Source organism: Silurus meridionalis, chromosome 21 (assembly GCF_014805685.1).
Source record: "Silurus meridionalis isolate SWU-2019-XX chromosome 21, ASM1480568v1, whole genome shotgun sequence".
NCBI classification, from domain to species: Eukaryota; Metazoa; Chordata; class Actinopteri; order Siluriformes; family Siluridae; genus Silurus; species Silurus meridionalis.
The window spans coordinates 13,629,489-13,650,810 of record NC_060904.1 but is presented as its reverse complement, the minus strand read 5'-3'; the positions used below and the strand labels follow the sequence as shown (position 1 = coordinate 13,650,810).

The window sequence follows — 21,322 nt, the reverse complement described above, 5'->3', positions numbered from 1 at the left end:
CACTAATTACTGTCGGGACTGTCCTGTGCTGAATAGATGCATACTCTTTAGAGAGAGAAAGAGAGAGAGAGAGAGAGAGAGAGAGAGAGAGAGAGAGAGAGAGAGAGAGAGAGAGAGAGAGGGAGAGAGTATTGTTTGGGTAAAGGCTGCTCACTTGTAAGACTTTCCCCCCTGGACTCTCTTCGAAGGACAGCTGCTGCTGATAAAGTGGGTCCAAGGTTTTGCGGGCTACTTTTGTCTTCTTTTTGGCTATGCATGCTCCGTTTTCCAGCATGTACACCTTCACATAAGGGGCTGGACAAGACACACACAAGACTGACATCTTAGATAAATGGCTTGTTTGAATGTCATGGCAATATGTTATTGCTTTATGATTCGATCTTACCTGGCAGTGACTTTGATCCTGGTTTACCCACAAGGCCTCGGGCCCGAATGATCTCCACCTCCAGAGCTCCCTTTTTTTCCACCATTCCAATCTGAATGTCACCTGGGCATGTAAAAAAATGAAATGCAGCATAAGTAAACCTGGCAAACGTTGCATTCTGTTAACAAACCTAATGGAATCTCAACCTTTGTATACAGATTGAAGGAGATGATCTAGCTTAGTCAAACCACATGGTTTATTTTTAGTACTCACCTATGGAAGGTGTAGCCAAGGTCTGTCGGCCCACTAACTGAGCGGGGCCTAGTCCATCCAGGAAGTCGCTGAACTGGCTGTCTGCTGAGAGTCGCACTCCGGGAAAGATCAAACTACAAGAGAAAGAACTTTTACTGTTCAGATGCTGATACCAAGAACAAGAGAATAAACAGCTGTCTGACAGGACATTTACATTATACAAGTGTGTGTGTGTTTTACTCACTTCCCCTCAGAGCTGAAGCTGTTCATGCTGCCATCGGTAGACTCCCGGCTGGCCTGCCGTGTCATTCTACTTCTCATCTCCACAGCCAGGCCAGTCTCAGTACTCCTCTGAACGGTGCTGCGTAGTTTCTTTCCTCCTGCTTCTACATGGAGGCAAAAAAAGAGAAAAAAAAAAAAGAGGTAAAAATTAGCTGTAGCTTGTTAGAATTTAGCATTAGCACAACAATTTCCTGGGTTTCATCTTACATTCACACAGAAATTTCAAACACTGAAAAGGAAACAGAGTTAAAAGTTTAAAGTATAAACATTTTGAATTACATTAAATACATAATAAACAATAAGGCTGATTTTTAGATCCATGTCATCGTATTAACTTTTTATCAACTCGATTCCGTAGTTAAAAACAACAGCAACATTGGTCAAGTACAGATACACAGAATTATATAAAAACCAAAAGTGAGTGTTGGTTTCTTTCTAGCACAAACTGTAGATCACATGTCTGATGTCTCATTTAGTTAAGCATATTCTGTTGATACAAAAATACGTAAATGATATAAACATCAGGTGCCACTGTGTTATGCAGGACATATACAAGATCTTGTTATTGGGGTGGAACTGAGGTGTAGTTTATTGCAATTTTGTGGGCCTTTGAATTACGCCATTTCTCTCCACATTACATTGGAGACATGTGCATTTACAGACACAGACACAGACACACACAGACACACACACACACACACACACACACACACCTCCACACAGACACTGTGGTTTTCCTCAGCTGATCCGAGTTGACAGCTGACACTTTAAATCAGACATGCTGCTCATCTCTGGATCACACATTTACACAACCCTGCTCATGCCTCAACCCACCCTTGTATGGAGGTTTTGTGTTAAATCATATTTTAAGCACTCCTAGGCACTGTGCAATCATGTGACCAGTGATGACTTAACAAAATGATCAAACTCGTCCACGGTTGTAACTAATGCAGAGATCAGCTGGTCATCAGTTGATCCCAGTGTGAAATCACTTCCTGTTAAGTAAATTGTATTTCATTCTGCATACTTGCCAACAAACTTCATGCTACATCAAACACTATAAATAAGATGTTTAGCTAAAACATACACTATATGGACAATGGTATTGAGACAAAACAGCAAATATGATTTATACCAGTAGTGTTAATGAAAACAAGAAGACATTTCCAAAGTTCAAATAATAAAAAATGCCTTCTAGTGTCTACTTATATTGCACTTGCATGTCACAATGGCAATATTACTAAACATAATATTCTATACTATAATTATCACTAAATATGGAGCTGTATTATTCAATTCAAAATGTCAAATTTGTGCTCATTAATGAATGCAGCACGGCCTAAAATAAACATGACCACGCAGCAGATGAGCGCGCAACAGATGACTATTCAACATCCATGGCCATATTTATCAATGTTAATGAGTATGAAAGATTCACGCAGCAGTGGATGTGTTTTTTCCCAAACCTACGCAAACAGGAAAATAAAAATACTGCCGATAATCAAAACTTCAAGCGTGAATTGAAGTTGGTTTTCTGCAAGTTATCTGTTCTTGATGACATAGTTGATTAAAATAACAAGGTAAGCAATAAGTGATTAAAATAGATAACTCTTTAACGCTAATTCCAATTACATTTTATACATTCATGTTCATATTAAATAGCTAGCTAAATATTGCTAACAAAAACAAACAAAAATAAATTAATTAACTAAGAGTAATTGAATGGTTCCTCTTAACATTTTTTTGTAATCACTTCCTTCTATTATCACTTAAAACAGAGGGATATGAAGGATAACAGTGAATTTTCTTATAACTTTATTTGCAGCAAACATCCCCACACAAAAAAAAAAAATCATAATTATTCAAAAATATCCACAAATGTATAATTTTATATGGATACATTTGCGGATGAGCAAGTAATGTAAAATGTTTGCCAATTACGGTTCAATAATGTACCTTGAATTTTTTTCAAAGCACATTATATCTACATTTTAAGACAAAAAAAATATATTAAAAGTACAAAAAAAAAAAAAAAACACTTCAGGGATAGGCAAATCTCCAGATTATTTTTTCTTTTTCCTGACAGTGATAATTGCAATAAAATTTTAATGAGATCTGGTTCGAACCACAAAACAAACCGACCTAAACACATACCTAAATCATCAACATCAACAAATGTGCCCTTTTTTCCAGATCCATATACACTACACTACACTACACTGCATACACACATCTGATTCAGCATCCTCTTCCTCTCTACGTCTGATTCTGAACACTCAGAATGACTCGGAACCAATGCCAATAGAGACCACCTCGCTAATCACCGGCGTTAGCACACATGCCCTCGTTAAGAGGTTCATAATTATCTTTGAGAAGATAAACCCATTTCCCAATACCATCTCCAGGATGAAAAAAGATTTTATGTTCATTAATCCTGATTTGATTATTAAATCAACTGGCTCTCCCTTTACAGAGAATCGAATGGTATGTTTGAATGATTAAGATCATGATTGAAAATTATCAAGATCAAAGATTAGATTTGAACAGCAATCGATATAGAGGAGCATTCTTCCAACTCTTGTCCTTTCAACTAGATAAAATCTAATTAAGATTATAAAAATTGGAATGCAAAATTGGTAAGAAAAGATCTAATCCTAAAGGGAAATGATCCAATACTCATTTGTTTTTATTACCAAGAAGACAGAGCGGAAGAGCTAGACTGAAGCGTCAAGGTCAGGATATGTTCTAGCAACCTTGACTGAAGCTTGCTCAACACACGGCATCATGTTTAGCAACAGAAATAGAAAAAGATATGCATGAAATATTTTTAGAATAAATTCTAATATCTAACTCTAAACCAAACAATGAAACAACTGTCAATAGGCATGACACTGAATTGCGAGAGGTGTTGAATATATTACTAAAAACATTTCCAAATCCACGCTCTTCCTCGTCAACCTCTCCATCTCACCAGACATCAGACTTTAAGAAAAGCCAAGGATCTCTCTTACCTCCTTCCTCCTCATCGAACGAGTTCATGCAAGGGAAGTAGACAGCCAGTGCTTCGAACGAGGCAGACAGGCTCATGCGGCTCTGTGAGCGCTGCATGCGCCCGTTCCCAGAGCTGGAGCACGATCCGGTGCTCGGTGTGGAGCTGGTGGCATCGCTGCTCTGCCTTCCCATTTTGCCCTCAAAATACTTTTGCGTCAAAAAAATAAAGACGTGTGTCTCTAATGTGAAAGTTGGGATGCTTGAAATTGAGATTGTCTAGCTGCTCCCTAAAAGAAAAAAAAGCCTGTAGATGAAAACTATGCGCCTATCTGTAGCAGATTGCACTGTGTTTCTGCTTTTTTTTTGTGTGTGTATGTGTGTGAATGAGATCCCAGGAGCAGGCAGCACTAGAGCTCTGAACTGAAAGAGGCTGTCTGCTCGTCTTGACTGCTCTTGTTTCTAGAGAGTGAACACACTCTTTCTCTATCACTTTCTCTCTCTCTCTCTCTCTCTCACAGAGAGGGGGAGAGGATGAGCAGAGCCTCCTTTCCTCCTCCCTCAGCCAATCGGAGGATGCGCTGTGGATGAGCACCTAAGACCTAATGAGCTCTACCCAGAGATACAGCATCAGTGTGTAGCTGTGTATGTGCATGTGTGTGCGTGTGTGTGGGGCCATTAGCAGTAATAGCATCTTTTCTATCCTCCTGACTTCCAGACTGATTGTGCACCACACACCAGACACACCAGGTTCACGTGGCAAGCACACACATATGCATGCATGCATGCGCACACACACACACAAACACACGACATCCGTCCTCTTAGTAAACGATTTTCCTCAGATAACAAACAGGGTCGTCTGTTTGCCTGCCTATAATTACAATATCTCTCGCTTTACAATCTTAGCAGTCCATCATTTCCCAGACTGTTGACCTGGAGAAATTCTGTCTCACAAACAGATACATTTTCATTTCACCTTTTCTCGAAAACACATCATTATAAATGTCTCGCAGCATAGCTACTACACAGATCATGACACAGATGATTACTTCAGACTAAATCAAACTTACTACTGAACATCGAAAATTATTCAAAAGAAAGATTATAGATAGTAGGTTAAATGTAACCACAGAACATTATTAATGGCAAGGTGAATATTTTTTAAGAAATATAATTTTCTTGTGAAGTGACATTTAACTTATTTATTACAAAAAAAGGAATGGCAACTATATAAAAATAGTACAGAATATAAAATAAAATACCAGTTAACGTTATAAAATTATTGATAGCTAGCTGAAATTTACGATAAATGTTCAGTGACAGCTAGCTAAAATATTTTACAAAATGTTTGTAGTTGGAAGATACTGATAGGTACCTAAAAGACACCACAGATAATTATTCATAGCTAGAAATCACAACAGGTGATTAATGATGATTACTTAAAAGTTTCCTCAGACATTAATTTGTAGCTATCCAAAATTTACCTCAGAAAAGTAATAATAGTTCGCTGAAAGTTACATAAAAAATGTATGATAGCTGAATGTTACCTCAGAAGATTAATGACAGCTAAAGGTTGCCTCAGAAGAGAAACAATAGCTAAAAGTTACATCAGAAAATAATAATAGTTGGTTAAAAGTTACATCAAAATAGAAATATTTAGTTAGCTAAATATTTCTTTAAAAATCAATGATTTTTAGCCAAAAGTTACCTCAGAAAATATTGATAGTTAACTAAAAGTTTCCTCAGAAGTTAATTTGTAGCAATCTAAAAAAAAAAAAGAACAGAACATTAGGGAGTTTTCGGTGAAAGTTACCTCAAAGGAGAAATAATAGTTGGCTAAAAGTTGCCTAATAAAATTAATAAAAGCTAGCTAAACATTACCTTGAATGAATAATAATAAAAGACTAAAAGTTACCTAAGAAAATTTATACAAGCTACATAAAAGTTACCTCAGAAGAGTAATAATAATTAGCTAAAGTTACCTAAGAGGATTATTATTATTTAGTTAAAAGTTACCTCAGATTTTATTTGGTAGCCAACAAAAATTATCTCAGAAAATAAATAGCAAACTAAATGTTGCCACAGTAGACTAATCTTTTGACTAATCAGAAAACTCATTGCAAGAAAATAGAATGATGGTTGGTTGAGAAATTTCGCAACAAGTTTTGCAAATAAGAATCAATCCCTAAAACACACTTTTGTACAGACAGCTAGCTCCTTGTGAAAGAGAAGCTCTTATGTTTATTGTTTTCTTTGGCATCAATGTGCATAAATTCTTAATAAATAAAAGCCAGGGTGACCTTTATTCAAAGAACTTACTGCTCTACATGCGAAACAAAAAATCGACACGGATATCAGCATGGGATTAGTGACAGGAGACAGTCGAGGGAGAACTAATTACAGGCGTTCATTAAAAGATGAAGATCTTATTAGAGAAAGAGCATTCTATCCTATCCTCCACAGCTGCCAGGGGATTTAGGAAGCTTTGCGTGCATGTGCTTTTGAGGTACAGGAGTGCTGAAATTTAAGATTCTATTAAAAAAATAAGTTTTTTTAAACAAAATTTTACTCATATTTAAACAAAATATATATTTATATATATTTATATTTTTGTATATCTGTAGTATCATTAAGGACAGACTTCTTTTTTTTTTTTTTTACAGTATAAGACTCACTGACCCCATAATGCACTTTTGTTACCACATAACACACTACTGTGACCATAATGCATAATTAGAGTCCTACAATCAATTACTGTGATCCATTATACACTGTTAGTGTCCTATAATGCAGTACTGTAACCACATAATACATTATTAGTGATAATCAGAGACACAAAATGCACTACTAAGACATACAATCCACTATTTTGGTCGCACAATAATGCAAAATAATGCACTATGCAATAGCTATGCACTTTACTATTTACTAATCTACCACCACTACACACAACTTTGATTCCTTTATAGCCCACTATGTCTGCTCACACCGTGTATCCTTTGCCAAATCTAAGTATCTGGTAAGAGGCATGATGTGGAAGAGAGGAAGTCGCTGCTGTTCTTAGAGTAAAAGATCTGTGAGAAAATAGTGAGGCGTAGGCAGGTTAGAGGGGAGGCAAATTAGATATATAAATAAACACTAACATTTACAACCCTTGGTGTCTGAAAAATAGCACTTAAGCTTCAGGAAGGCAGTGGAGAAAAAAACACCAATTTCTTCATGCGCAATTTAGCTCTGATTAAGTACATTGCAGGAGAATGTCATCAAATGACTTTACAGGTCAGTTAAAACCTTATGGAGTCACAAAGTGTTAGCATGGCTCATCTAGTGCTGAAGCACAAAGGCACACACACACACACACACACACACACACACACACACACATTACAGAATGCGTCCAAAATAATATTTACAGACCTAAGATACTGAAATGTGGATTGTCCAATGCTACTACAAAGACGGTACAGAGATTTAGAGCTAAGTGAACAAGAAGGTACATCTGAAGTTGACTTTTCAAAGACTAATTTCAGCATTAAAACATTTATAAAAGCTTTATAAATTAATTTCATACGTGCTCATCTGGACCAGTTACAACAATTCAATTACCACACACTATTTAGAACAGAGTGCCAAAAAAGCACTCATTCATTTATTGACTGATTGAAGCAAAAAAGCAAAATGCCAAGCATACATCATTAGGCTTTTGAGCTATGCCACTGTGTATTACTCTGCATGTACATTTTGTTCTTAATAATTCAAATCAGTTCATTTTGTGAGCAGGGATTAGAGTCAAACATTTTTATGGCAGAACCCAGCTTTATAAGGGATGCACTCTGAGTTAGTAGGACGAGCTCGATTACTTTTTGCAAGTGGTCTGGGTCAAGTATCTGCTGCATCATCTGTTATATGTTCTGATGATTAGGCTATTAACACCCAACTGTGGTATTTTCATGTCAGTGTGTTCAGGTGTAGTGCTAATGTTACTCATGATGTTGAGCATCAATTCTTGGCAAATTGACATGTGACCAGTCATTGCAATTTGTGATAGAATGTTACTAGCTTATTACTAGTCTTACACTTTACAAAGTTCAATTAGAGTGTTATATTCCAGTCTTTATAAAGTCTTCACAGTCTGGTTGCATATTTAGTGTTTGTTTATGGTACCCATAAAACACTTTAGGCCTGGGGCCATGTTGCCATTTACTGTTTTAAATAGCAATAAATGATAGCTAATAAAGTAAAAACAATGCTTGCTCATTTCCAGTCTTTAATTTTTCAGAGCTTCAGCCTCTGATTTTTAAGTGAAACCCAGTCCATTTATTCTCAGTGCAACCTCTTTGTGAACCTGATCCACCTTAAAGTGCGACATTTTGCGCATTTTGAGATGCTTTTCTGCTAACGATTGTACAAAGTAATTATTTTAGTTGCTACAACCCTCATATCAACTTCATGCCATTCCCCTATGAGCTCTCTCAACAAGATGATTTCGTCTGCAGAACTGTCTCTCACTTGATGCTTTTTTGTTGTTGCAGTTTTTCTGTGAAAACTCTCTCAAGACTGTTGCGTGGAAAATTTCCAGGAAATTATCAGTTTCTGAGCAAATTAATCCAGCCCATCTGGCAACAACAATGACAATCTCAGTCATCAAATTCACAGAACTCTTTTTTTTTTGTTACATTAACAGCTCTTGAACGGTATAATTTTTGCACAATTTAACGCATTGTTCTGTTTCCACACGATTGACTGATTTTATAATTGCATGAATGACCAATCAGAAGGTATGTAATTTATGTATATATAAATTATGAGAAGTCTAATTTGGATGTCTTGTTTCTAATTCGATTGATTGTTTTTTTTTTTTTGTTTTAACAATAATTCTGGCTACACGATGAATCAGAAATGATTAAATTTGATTGTATACTAGCTGCTAATTCAGACACATGTATGGCAGAGGCATCATATAACCTAAGCATATAAATAAACACATAAGCAAATGTATTGTTGCTTAACAAAAATTGGTGACATTTTCTGTAAGGAGACGTTTATTAAACTATAGGGTCTCAAGTAACTCTAAAGTGTCAGCGCTTTAAAACAGCTAGACATATAAATATAAATATAACATTAATATTTCACAAAATGATCAGAACTTCACAAAAGAAAGGACTGTATATAAGTGCCAAATCAACAGTGACTTTTTGCGAAAAGTTTCACAAAATTACATGTAACCATAAATGGACAAAAACTACAAGTTTCTTTCAACAGTGTTCAATTAATATATTGGAACTAATAACCTATTTAATTGACCTATTACACCATAATATGGTGATTAAAACATATTGTTTGACTGTATTATTATTGTTATGATCAAACTGTACAACATGAAAGATGCTCCTACACTCGTTTTATAAACACGCAATAGCCATGTGCCAGAACTGCCCAGTGCAAAATGTCCTTCTCTTAAAATGTCCCAACTGTGTGTTGCTTGCTTGTGTATCCACTGCTATAAACTCACTTGCAGCTAAAGAAGGAACAAGAATTTAGCAGTCATAAGCATGCAATAAAACATGTCAGGTTGAAAGCAGACACAGAGTCTGGAGCATTTTGAGATGCTTCTGTTTCTGGGAATCTGAAAAAAAAAGCCTTAATTATTACAATGGCTGTAGACACAAAAGACACAAAACACAAAAGCCAAAATAAACGTGATGGCGTGTGGAGGAAATATTGGAATGTGTGTTTGTCCAGCAGATGACTGTTGAAGCTCCATATACTGCAACATAACCCTTAGGGGATGTAAATAAGCACATACTTATGAAGCAGATTGGGATGTTTATATGCTTTGATATCTGTCTGAAGCCTGTGCTCACTGTGGTAATACAAAGTGTCAGTTCTATACATGTGTCCTTTTTAGAGAACTACTACTAGGCACTTCATGCGTTCAATGTCAGGACGCTGCAGGACGCTTTCCAGTTTCCAAAAAAATTATTCTAATGTCACATACTTTACTACATAGCATACAATGAGGGGAAAGCAAACATTGCTCTAATTTCTAATTATAATGACATAACTGTTTTGACTGGTCACATGTCATTTGTCTATCTTCAAACTTCTCACTCAATTATTTTCAAAGCTCTGGTTTGGTTCTTTTTTCTGTGTGCTTCCTGGGTTTGATCCTACTGCCTATTTTTGACACCATATCAAAGGAAGGAAACATCATATTATATAAAGAATAAAACTCAATCCTGAACCAAGAGACTGGAGAGTCCTTCCAAAAATGATCACCATCGACCTTGTGCACATTTTCAAAACATGTTAACAAGAACAAGAATGACTGCATTGATATAAAACTTGTAGCTGGAAACTTAAGTTAGACAAAATAAATCAATTCCCATCTGACCAATCAGGAACAGTGGTACTTTTTTTTTTTTATTTTAGTCCGAAATGTTTACCGATTTGTGCAAGAAGTCGGTTAGTATTTCTACATTTATACATATCTCTCAACACACCACATAAGCAAAGACACAATCATGGATGGATGGATGGTCAAAAAAGAGGTTATGCAAAATGATTTCATTTCCGACTATGCCCATGAGAACTAGGAATAAAAGGATTTAGATATTATAAACACAACCTTAACATTTCCCCTTTAACATGCAACATCCTTTTCGCCATGCTGAGTAATATAAATGAGGAAACAGGACCAGAGGAACCAACCATTTACCATTCAAATAGAACACTTTTTAAGGAAGTCTAAAAAAAGAAGAAGAGGTGTGTGTAGGCTGACAGAAATCTGAAGCAGTTCTGGATTTTTGGTTCCATGTCTCACTGCTTGGGGGTGTGTGAATCACAACTCTGGGGACTTTGACAGACTAAAAAAAGCCTTGTTCGTTTCAAAAATATCTTCCATGCATTCCATTTCAACAATGCTGTTCTAGGCAGAAATATATTCTAAAATAAATGTGATCATCTCATTTATTTATATATATTTAAAAGTATATATATTTTTATGTAAATAAATTAAAGCTAGCCAACTGACTAACTGATTTACTTACTTACATACTTAGTCCAATTTGTCTTTAAATCGAAAACATTTGCTGAGTGGCCAAATAACTTCATTTTTTATTATTCATCATATATATATATATATATATATATATATATATATATATATATATATATATATATATATATATATATATATATATATATAATTATTTGGTTTTTTTAAGCATGAAACTAGCGACTCCTTTAATATTATGTGTTTGTTATGAGTGTCTTCATTAAAATAGTTATGGCTGCTTACAACCAAGAAGAAACTAAGATGTTCTCGGTATTTTAAAATACAATGAAATATGTCAGGGTTAAGCAAAGTGCTTTCATTCCCCACTGAATGAAAGTTAGGATGAATTTATACTCTGGGTGAAAACCGAGCTTCTAAACAGACCCAAACACCTCAAGGCACGGAGAAAAAGGCCATCCGGTTACCTTCTTGTTTTCCTTATACATCAACGTGGTACCTCGATTAATTCGAGCCCTGCAGAGGCAGAGGTAAGTCAAGATGACCGTGAAGGATAAAAAGAATTACCTTTAGATTTCACGTGGCTCGCCCGTACTCGGAATCAGAAAACGAGGCGTGTTGCAAACGCGCTACAGGAGTGGCACAGCAGGTGAAGATGGAAAACAGCGAGATGCGAATAATAGAACTGGAACACATTGCCATGGTGACAGTGAATCTGCGTCGATGCACACCCTGAGCATGGCCCAGTACTCACTGCTATGGCCACATCTTTATAAATTTTTTTGCATTGTAAACAGTTTTTCCCCAAACAGAATTGCGTTCTATAGATCTAATGTAAAAAGCTTATGCAACATCAGTATATTTTTTGTAGTTTTTAAACAGAAAAAATAACAGCAAGACAAAAGCAGCAGTCTTATATAAGTGCTGCTTATTAAGTCTCTCATTTACTAACTAACACTCTGAATGGTTAAGTTCCAATAAATCTTGCTAATTTCCTGAAGCAGAATAGATTTGAAACATGAATGAAAAGAAAAACAGTTTAAACCAGAGCTTAAAATGAAAAAAAAAAAAATAATTCTTCTGGACAGAATTTTGACAGACAAATTCATATACACTGTAAATATATTAATAAAAGTGTTTTATAATAATAAAACTATGAAACCACAAGGTAATCATTAATGAAGCATTCCATACAGAAATATATATATATATATATATATATATATATATATATATATATATATATATATATATATATATATTATTAGCTCTTATTATGTGTGTGATTTTAGACTAGTAGGTAATTTGGCAACATTCATGGTGATTTCATCATGATGAGTGTTTTTCCAAGTGTTGTCTGAAGGTCTGTGTCTGTGTGAGGGAGTGATTTCAGACAGCGCTGGGTTTGGAAGAACTCCATGTGCCAGAGCACTGAATGTACCTAAATCTGTATTTTGTGCACCATCATTTTGAATGTATTAACAGTGTGATTAAAGGAAGTCACTGATCTTAAATCTGAGTGCCTGACTAACCTCACAACAACTCACCACAACACTCTACCTTCTAAGGTTTCTGTCTATTGTTTCTAAGATAGTATTTGTATTACTTTTGTTCACTTTGACTTGATATTTACTCCTTATGATCTGGATTTCTGTAAAGCTGCTTTGAGATAACCGCATGGACAAGGGCCCTTTAATAGTGTGAAAAAATAAATCCATATCATCCTAGTCTTTTTCAAGCTACAGTGACGAGCTATTAAGTTTTGCATTGACTAAAACTTTGGATGCGTGCGCTCTCGCTGATCTGCTGAAGCTGTATGGCCCATCATAGTGTATGTACTCTAGTCAGATCAGTGAGGAACATTTTCTAAGAAACCCATGTGTTTTCAATACAGATTAATGTATTTGTTGTATGTGTTTTAATTAATTTTGATAAGTAGATTTGGAGAATGTGAAGTGATTTGCTCTCATATTTTATATCTTTTTTTAACAGTAGACTTCCTGGCCCAATCATTCATTTCTTGTCACACAATCTTAAAGAGCAATGCTTTATGAGTAAAAAGGTTACAAACCTCGAGTCCACCCATTGTGTCAGCCCCTAGACTCATTATCAATTCTTCATACAACTTATGTCAAGTAACTCAAGTGATGATGGTCATAGATGGACAAAATCATGGACCACCTGTGAATGAGACCCACTGGACTGTAAAATTAAAGCCAAAATAAACAGAGCTGCTTATAAAGCACACAACTGTATCTTTGTTTGTTGGTCCTGATTGACTTTCTGCATAGAATTAATGGTGAAACTACTTTGTGTGAAACCTGAGCTTCAAAGTGAATCCCAGAAACAGATCTCCTGTCTCTCTGCAATGCAGCACAGTTGGCCATCTATGGACTGCTGTGCACACCTCATGACTCTCTTCTTCTCTATCTTTCTATCTGTAGTCATGCACTGATTGTAATTTCCTGAGCCAAACACAGCCCAGATGTCCGCAAATGAACTGCATAGATCGAGCCTTTCAAACACACAGTGCTGCAAACAAAACTAAAGTCAAGAGATAAAATAGTTGGCTGAGTAGAAATACAATAAACAATAAGACTTAAAATAGAATAAATAAATCTAGGTCCTGGAAAGAATCTGTATATCAACAAACCACAATGTGTTTCAGTGTCAGCATTAAAGATTGCAGGGCTTTACAATTCTAATTAGTAAGAATACAGTATGCTTATTTATTTACTAAAAGAGAACTATGTTTTGCCCTCTAGTATAAATCACAGGTTTATACTTAATTTATATTAATTAAATCCAGCTCATTAAAAAAAAGATTAAATAACAAGAATTATTCATATTTATGGTGAAATTTCCGGTGAGGAAAATGTTTATTTCTCCAGTCTCCGGTACCAGAACTTTTTAAATCACAAAACTTAAGATTGATTTTTTGTTTTATTGTTTTTTTTGTCCTATTCTGTCAATAGACAGAAACTTTGAGATGCAGGATAAGGAAATATTGTCAATATAAGTAAAAACAGGGACTAAGTTGTTTTGCAGCACATTAAACATAATATAAAGCAATACAAATATATTTGATAGATAATAAAAAAATATATTAGTAGTAGTGCTAAATTGCTGTTGTAAAACAGCAAGAAAACACTTTAGGATTTGATAGTTCAATATTTAAAAACCTAAAAAATTTTTTAGGTTTTATTCCTTAGATCAATAGGCAAGACAAATAAGTTGGAAGTTAGCTAGCTACTAAACTAGCATTGGTACTTGCAGCACTACTGGTCTTTTACAGTTTCTAACATTCTGAATTTGTGTTTATGGAAGCATTTTAATGATTTTGATGTTTACCCTGTAATTGCTTGAAGCTAAAGTTTAGAGCAGCTTCAAGGCTGAAATTTTCCAACCTTAAAAGTTAAATCATGTTCATGCTACAAACGAATGGTGTCTTTTTAATTATGAAACAACAGGGTGATTTTGATTCTCTCCAAGTCCCATTCATCTTATTACAATTCCATCTGTTACTATGTACACGCCATGCTGGAAAATCCCAAAGCATCTGCAGGAGATTTTGTGTTTCAATATTGTTTCTATTGCAAGTTAATTGAGCTGAAGTTGAAAATAAGCATTGTCTGCAAGGCTTAGCATAGAAAAGAGAAAGAATGGAATTTAAATGGATATTATCCCACCAAAGTGCTGCACAATCCAGTAACAAAACTGAACTACTTTATGCCTCTGTTAGGCAGGGATCTTATAATGTTTGTGGGGTTTTTTTCCTGTTGATGAAGATGTTTCAAGGTGGGGCTTGCAGTATGGGGTGTGATTATGTCATATTTTAGCACAAATCTGGCAGTGAGTATTGTGAACATCAGCAGCCCAGGTTAAATCTTGCACTTATAAGAGAATGAGAGAATGATAAAGCCTTGTGAATCTCTATCCTGCAAGTCATATTATCATGATTAATTACAGTTATTGGACAAAATACAGAGCTTTCTCCACTGTGATATTGTATCGAGACGCATAGACAATATTAATAAAATTAACAATAGTGAGAAGTTAGTAAAAACAAATTAAAACCTATAGGTGACTGTAAGGCAAATTCGTGGAGTTTGTATATAAAATGTTCAACTTGCACTTGTACGAAAATGTTCAAATGATCCACTTGATAGCGATCGAAGAAATATTTATTTGCATTAGTATTTAATTTCCCGATAAGTCATAAAGCAATCGTATAACATACGTTTGATTATATGATGTTGTTTTCCACTTGTGTTTTAATTGGTTACAATGAAAATTTAGCTTTCAAATTTTGAAAGTGTAAAGAGGCATAAAAAATATTTTAATTTAATAGTTAGAATAGTTATTTTCCAGGAAAAAATAAGTGTATTCAGAGTTGAGTAAAACACAGAAGAGTGTTATTGCAAGTTATTTATGCCCTAAATCTATCATATATTTCTAAAGTACACCCTGTTTGATACACAGTATAGTTTCAGTTTTAATAGGGCACAGATTTTTAAAATGCAAGTGCTCATCTTTAAATCCAATGCAATTTAGACAGTGAAAATGCTGTTCGTTGAAGCAGATACAGTAGTTTATTTTTACTTCACTCTCAAGTGCAATTAGGAAGCAAGCAGAAAATCTAGAAATTCAATACTACATCGAAAACAAGGTTTTGGAGTACATCTACAAAAAATGTAGTTTACATGGTGTCCCAAATATTTCCATACATATCGGGCTACAGTATGCATGTCAATGCCAAATCTGTTGTGCCTGCAACAGTGGATGTTCATGGACGTTCACTTCTTAGGTTCTTTACAATGCTTCCAATCTCTTTTGAATTTGTATGATTTTTTCCAACAGTATTACAGATGATGTTCTTGCCAGGTTCCCTGCAATGTTGTGACAGTTACCTGATCCAGCCAGGATAATGATTTCAAACAGTCTTTGTTTTTAAAAGGTGTTTTTAGCGCTACCCGAAAAAATTTACATTATTATTTACATTTAATTAAAAAAGTTTTGACATTACGCTATAAAATGTTACTTTTCCGCTATGTACAGAGAAATTGTATTGCCAGTATATTGTTTTGCTGTATAAATAATCTTAATTGTAATTATAACATTAAGCACAACAAATTTAAGATTTAAAAATAGCTTCCACCCTCATTGCTTTACTTTAAAATACAATCGCATCAGATCCAATATATACTGCTATATGGTTTATGAAAGCATATCATATATGAGTACTATAATATGATGGAAATGTAAGTCAGGTGAAGCATTGGAAAACAGTGAAGACCAAAAAGTATATTTAAATATATTTAAATTAATTCTCAAATAGACACAAATTCCTGTTGCATTAAAAATGGAAACATTGTGTAATAACTGACTGATGCAACGTTCATCTGTAATATAATGTTTTGAAACACAAAACTATATGCATTATTTGAAATATTTTTGGAATGCTATCATTGCACTTTGAAGACCAGTGTTTGTTAGTTAGTAACAGCACAACGTCTGTATGTTCAGTTCTGTACAGGAAAATCACGCAAAGCCTGAACCCAGACAATGCGGAGAATGTCTCACCTCCACACATGCAATAATATGTACACCGTGAGTCATTTTTGAATAAGCACATTCAATTCTAAACATAGCACAGCTTCAAGATATATCATCCTACTTTCTTTTTAGCCTCCAGCACACTGGATTTAGCTTTTGACAAAAAAAGGATTTGCATTCACTGAGCCCAGACGGTTTGGAAGTGGGAAGCGATCTTATTAAAAAATTTATATAGCCTATAGCTTCCTGGCACAACACCTTTGTGGAATGTTTAAAAATAATAATAATATGGAAACAATCCTTTTTCTTTTGCGTTTACATCCACATTTAAAATACATGCAGATAAAAGTCAGATCTTTAACACTTTCTCAGTTTGCCCTTATACCTCAACTGCTAAGATGTATATATATATACAGTGGAACCTCGGGTTACGAGTTTAATTGGTTCCATCACTTTACTCTTAACCTGAAAAATGTTGCCTCTAGTTACAAGAAATTTTCCCAGGCTTCTTTGTTGGCGGCATGGTGATAGGAATACGTAGAGTATTTAAAGTTCAGTAATTCCACACTGTTAGAGCGACGAGCGGATGTGTATGTGCTGCACGAGAGCGCAGCGAGAGCACGTGGCGATACGTAAAAACTAACCTGCCTGTGATTTTCCGTGCGCCGCCGTATCCTAAAAATTTCTTGTAACTAGAGGCAACATTTTTTATGATACGAGCTTTTCAGGTTAAGAGTAAAGTGATGGAACCAATTAAACTCGTAACCCGAGGTTCCACTGTATATGATAATTGTGAGTCGTGCTGGACAAGAGGAAATGACAAATGCCAGAAGTGTAAATGTCAATTGCTTTCCTACAAATACGTCCCACTCTGCCCATTTTCCATCACTTTGTTCAATACAAGTTAAACACAATACTCTACAAACAGAAATCCAACAGTGTTGTGAATAATCTTGTAATAAGATTGCAGTGATAAAATACCTAATTTATTGATCCATGATTGAAAATTTTGTTGAACGTTGAATAGCTATGTACTATATTCCTGAAAAATGACAGCTTCATTTATATGCAACACAAATACCAGCTAAAAAATTAAACAAACCCAGTGGCTCTCACTGAAATTCCTGTAAAATCTGCACAATGTATGGTTTTGATATATATATATATATATATATATATATATATATATATATATATATATATATATATATATATATATATATACAGGCTACAAAGGGTAGCTAACATATTCTAACAATGTATGATGAGCTAGCTAGCTTGAGGCTGCAGTGATGCAGACTAAGAGTAGGTACATAAATAATTAGAAAATACACTATCATAGAGTGACAAATGATTCTTTATGGTCCACCGGGCAGGTGAAATGGAACCCAAATGTCCTGGATGTAGAACATACTGTATTAGTTTCTGGTGCCAGGGCTAATGAGTTTCCCATCCTTCTAAGATCATGGATTTACTGGCTTTTTGAAACCACAATCTTAGTGCCAGAAAGTTCATTCGTCTTCTAAGTTCGATCTGTATGTGGATACACTGCAGATCAATCTACACTATGCTTTAGGCTTAATAAAGTGTCATTTAAACTGGGAATTGGGAGTCTAGTGGGTAAAGTTCTACACCAATAACAAGAAAGTTATTCGTTTACTACACTTATTACTTTACTTCAGCCTCAGCCCCATGCTTCACAAAACATCTAAATTGTTTGTACACTTGTGGAGTCTGTTTGGCTTTCTGCATTGATTTCCATTAAAAGATAACCTTCTAAGCAATGCGTAATAGTTTGGGCAAACTAGAGTCCAAAGGCAACTCAGAATCTTGAATTATTTGTATGGTGCTCTGTAAAAACCTAGACGTTGCTCTGGCTGTTTTGGCTAAATCAGTTTTTATTTTCTTCCCACAACATAGATAGACGCAACAATTCTAAAAAGTCACGAAAATGTTTAAAAACACAATGCTACAAGCACAAAGTCTTAAACAATCGCTCTGTTTTAAGGTGTTTAATATTTCGAATGTCACAGTGAAGGTCATGCTTTTAGGTTGTGCTTTTGCTATATAAATAAAACTAATCAAATCGGATGTTAATCAGATACCGGTTATTAAAATGTCTATGCTCCTGCACTATAGTTCGAGTGCAATCTTGATTAAAACTTTAAACGGTGCTAGAGCTTTATTTATGATCAGGAAAAGCTGCAGTTTTTAGGCCCATGTATTAGCAAAAAAATGGGAAACGTTTCATCACCTCTTTAAAGAAAGCAAGAAATCTGGTCCATGTGGCTGCTGAGAACTTACCTACTCACCTTAAAGTCACTTTAGCAAAAATCATCATGCCATCATAATTCATGTCAAGCGGGTCAGAATGAATAAAATGTATTATTAGTACAGGATTAGCTAACTGCAGTCCTTGCAAATGGATTCATCATGAAATGCTAGAACAGTCCTGTTACCCTGGAAAAAAGGTATGATAGATGAAGCAAAATAGTACATGTGACACCGAATGCAATCATGTGCTACACTCATGCAATTATGTGCGCTGGCCCAGCTAACAGCACATCCTCAGTGAAACGCGATACGCTGCCGAAGTGATGAACGCTGTAATGCATTTAAAGGGAAGCTGAAGCCTTTTTCCCCCTAGTGAACAGGGAGTGAACAGTTTATGGTGTGATCTGAAATGATTGGGAAATAGGACGAGTGTCTCTTTTGTATTTTGCAGACAACACAACACAACAAAACCAACATCCTTGTCCATATCCTATATTTATCATTGCTGCACCAACTTTTCATTCCTAGCACAAAAAAGGGTGAGACAGAATGAGTACAACTCCACGTGACTCACTGTTCATGCTTAGCTACAGTAGTTCTTCACACGTCTCAGGAGATGAACAAAAGTGCTGGTGAGCGTTCGGAAAGCACATTCTGCACATTACGGCACAGAAATGAGGTCAGAGCAGCTCACGAAACCTGAAATAATATGCTGTTGATAAACGAGGCAGAAAAGCAGAACCGCAATGAGATTTTCGAGGTTCTGGACTGTGTACTGTAAATGTGTATTTAGGGCCATGTCATCTCTTTAAGCTTGCAGCATGCTGAATAATACAGCACATTTGGAAACAAGAAGAGTCTCCATCCCCTATACCTAAGTATTCTAAATCTATTTAATCTGTGTCTATAAATAATTGCATCTTTCATGTGTACAAAATATGCAATTTATGTTGTTTTTATTTCAAGGTACAAAATTCAGAATGGTGTCTATGCAGACTCAAGTCAAGTAAAGTCAAGTCTATTTGTATAGCACTTTTCACAACAGACATTGTCTCAAAGCAGCTTTACAGAAATTAACAGTCAAGGTGAATAATGTGCATTTATCCCTGATGAGCAGCCGTGGCAACTGTGGCAAGGAAAAACTCCCTTAGATGTTATGAGGAAGAAACCTTGAGAGGAACCACACTCAAAAGAAGAACCCATCCTCATTTGGGTGACATTAAGAGTTTGATCCTAAATCTTTCAACAATACAGAACACTTGAGAGTGAGAACTAACATGAGCACTGGAGTGTAAGATTATAAGTAATGTTCTTTCTACAGTCTTTTACAGTCTTTACGGTTATATAACTAGGAGCTACTGAGCAACTCATAAAATAGCTCAACATTTGTGATCATCACAGATCCAACACCAGCTTCTCCATGCCAGAACCTTTAAACACTCTAGGAGGTCCAATGTCAAAACTTCACATGAAGTGGGACTGAATCAGTTTGTACCAGCAATATGATCTAGAGCAACCTGAAAGTTACCTAAGGAATAATTATCATGTATTAAATTTAAGAAAGCCCATTTCTGTCAGTTAACGGAAAAATGGCAGCATTTCCTAAACTGAATATTATCAAAATGATGCAATAGTGTCACAAAACATTCACAAATGACTGTGTTTGCTGTATTTTTGCAGATTTAACCAATAAATAAAACATCTTGTTGACTCACGACTTATTCACGTTAATAACGCTTTTCGACCGGTATTCTTATACGCCATTCTGGCATTTGTTGTTGTTTTACTTGAGTTTATAGTTTTCGAATTCCGTCATTCTCTTTGAGGTTTGAACTTGAGAACAAACAGCACATGTTAAAAGCCTCATTTACATATTGTTCCTCCTCCGACTTTACACATCACGTCATTCATGTACTGTAATTATTCTTTGCAAATCACCCACAACATCCCATTGCATATGCAAATTGGTACTTGATATTTGGAATATTATTCACTCAGGCCCTGTATGCTTAGCTTCCATGCTGTTTATCAATGGTAGCAAAATAACAGCTCCATAAAGAGACAAAAATAAAAGTAATATGAAGCTCTAGAAAGTAATAAAGAAACATTAAAATACAGGTTTCCGAACAATAATATCTCATGTCTAAATTACTTTTATATCTTAATATGTATTATACTAAATATTTTTTTTTTTGTGAAAATCAATATTTTAACAGGTGTGAAATAAGTTTAAAGATTTTCTTGCAGGAACTCCAATGAATTTTTGTTACATCCTCTTGTTATTATTAATTATTATTATAATTTTTTTGTTTAAATAATTGCATAAAATGAAAAATATTTTGTTTAAGCAAACTATGGCATGACCAAAAATGACTTAATTGTTGCACTACAGGATCTGTATTAAGAATATGTCCAGCTTTAAATGCATAAACACAAACACATCAGCCCAAACTAATAACTACTATATGACATAATACTAATGACTGAGCAAAAAAAAAAGTATAACCAGTATAACCAATTTTATGGGTCCAATGAAAAAAATTCATGCATCTGTACAAACCATGGTACTGGCAATGGCAAGTGAACTT

At 35.0% G+C, this 21,322-nt stretch overlaps 1 protein-coding gene across 17 annotated transcripts in view; it reads right to left on the bottom strand.

The window, feature by feature from the left end:
- The window catches only part of rims2a (regulating synaptic membrane exocytosis 2a), a 149,598-nt gene that overhangs the window by 2,510 nt on the left and 125,766 nt on the right, over positions 1 to 21,322 (bottom strand). For 16 of the 17 annotated variants that reach the window (XM_046877531.1, XM_046877533.1, XM_046877522.1 and 13 more), the window contains 4 exons: positions 861 to 1,002; positions 638 to 750; positions 386 to 487; positions 155 to 294 (listed from right to left, as the gene is read on the bottom strand). In XM_046877531.1, the coding sequence (XP_046733487.1) occupies positions 155 to 294; positions 386 to 487; positions 638 to 750; positions 861 to 1,002 (497 nt within the window). Of the gene's footprint in view, positions 1 to 154; positions 295 to 385; positions 488 to 637; positions 751 to 860; positions 1,003 to 3,909; positions 4,390 to 21,322 lie in introns of those variants that run through there. The other variant, XM_046877539.1, reaches the window with a different exon arrangement.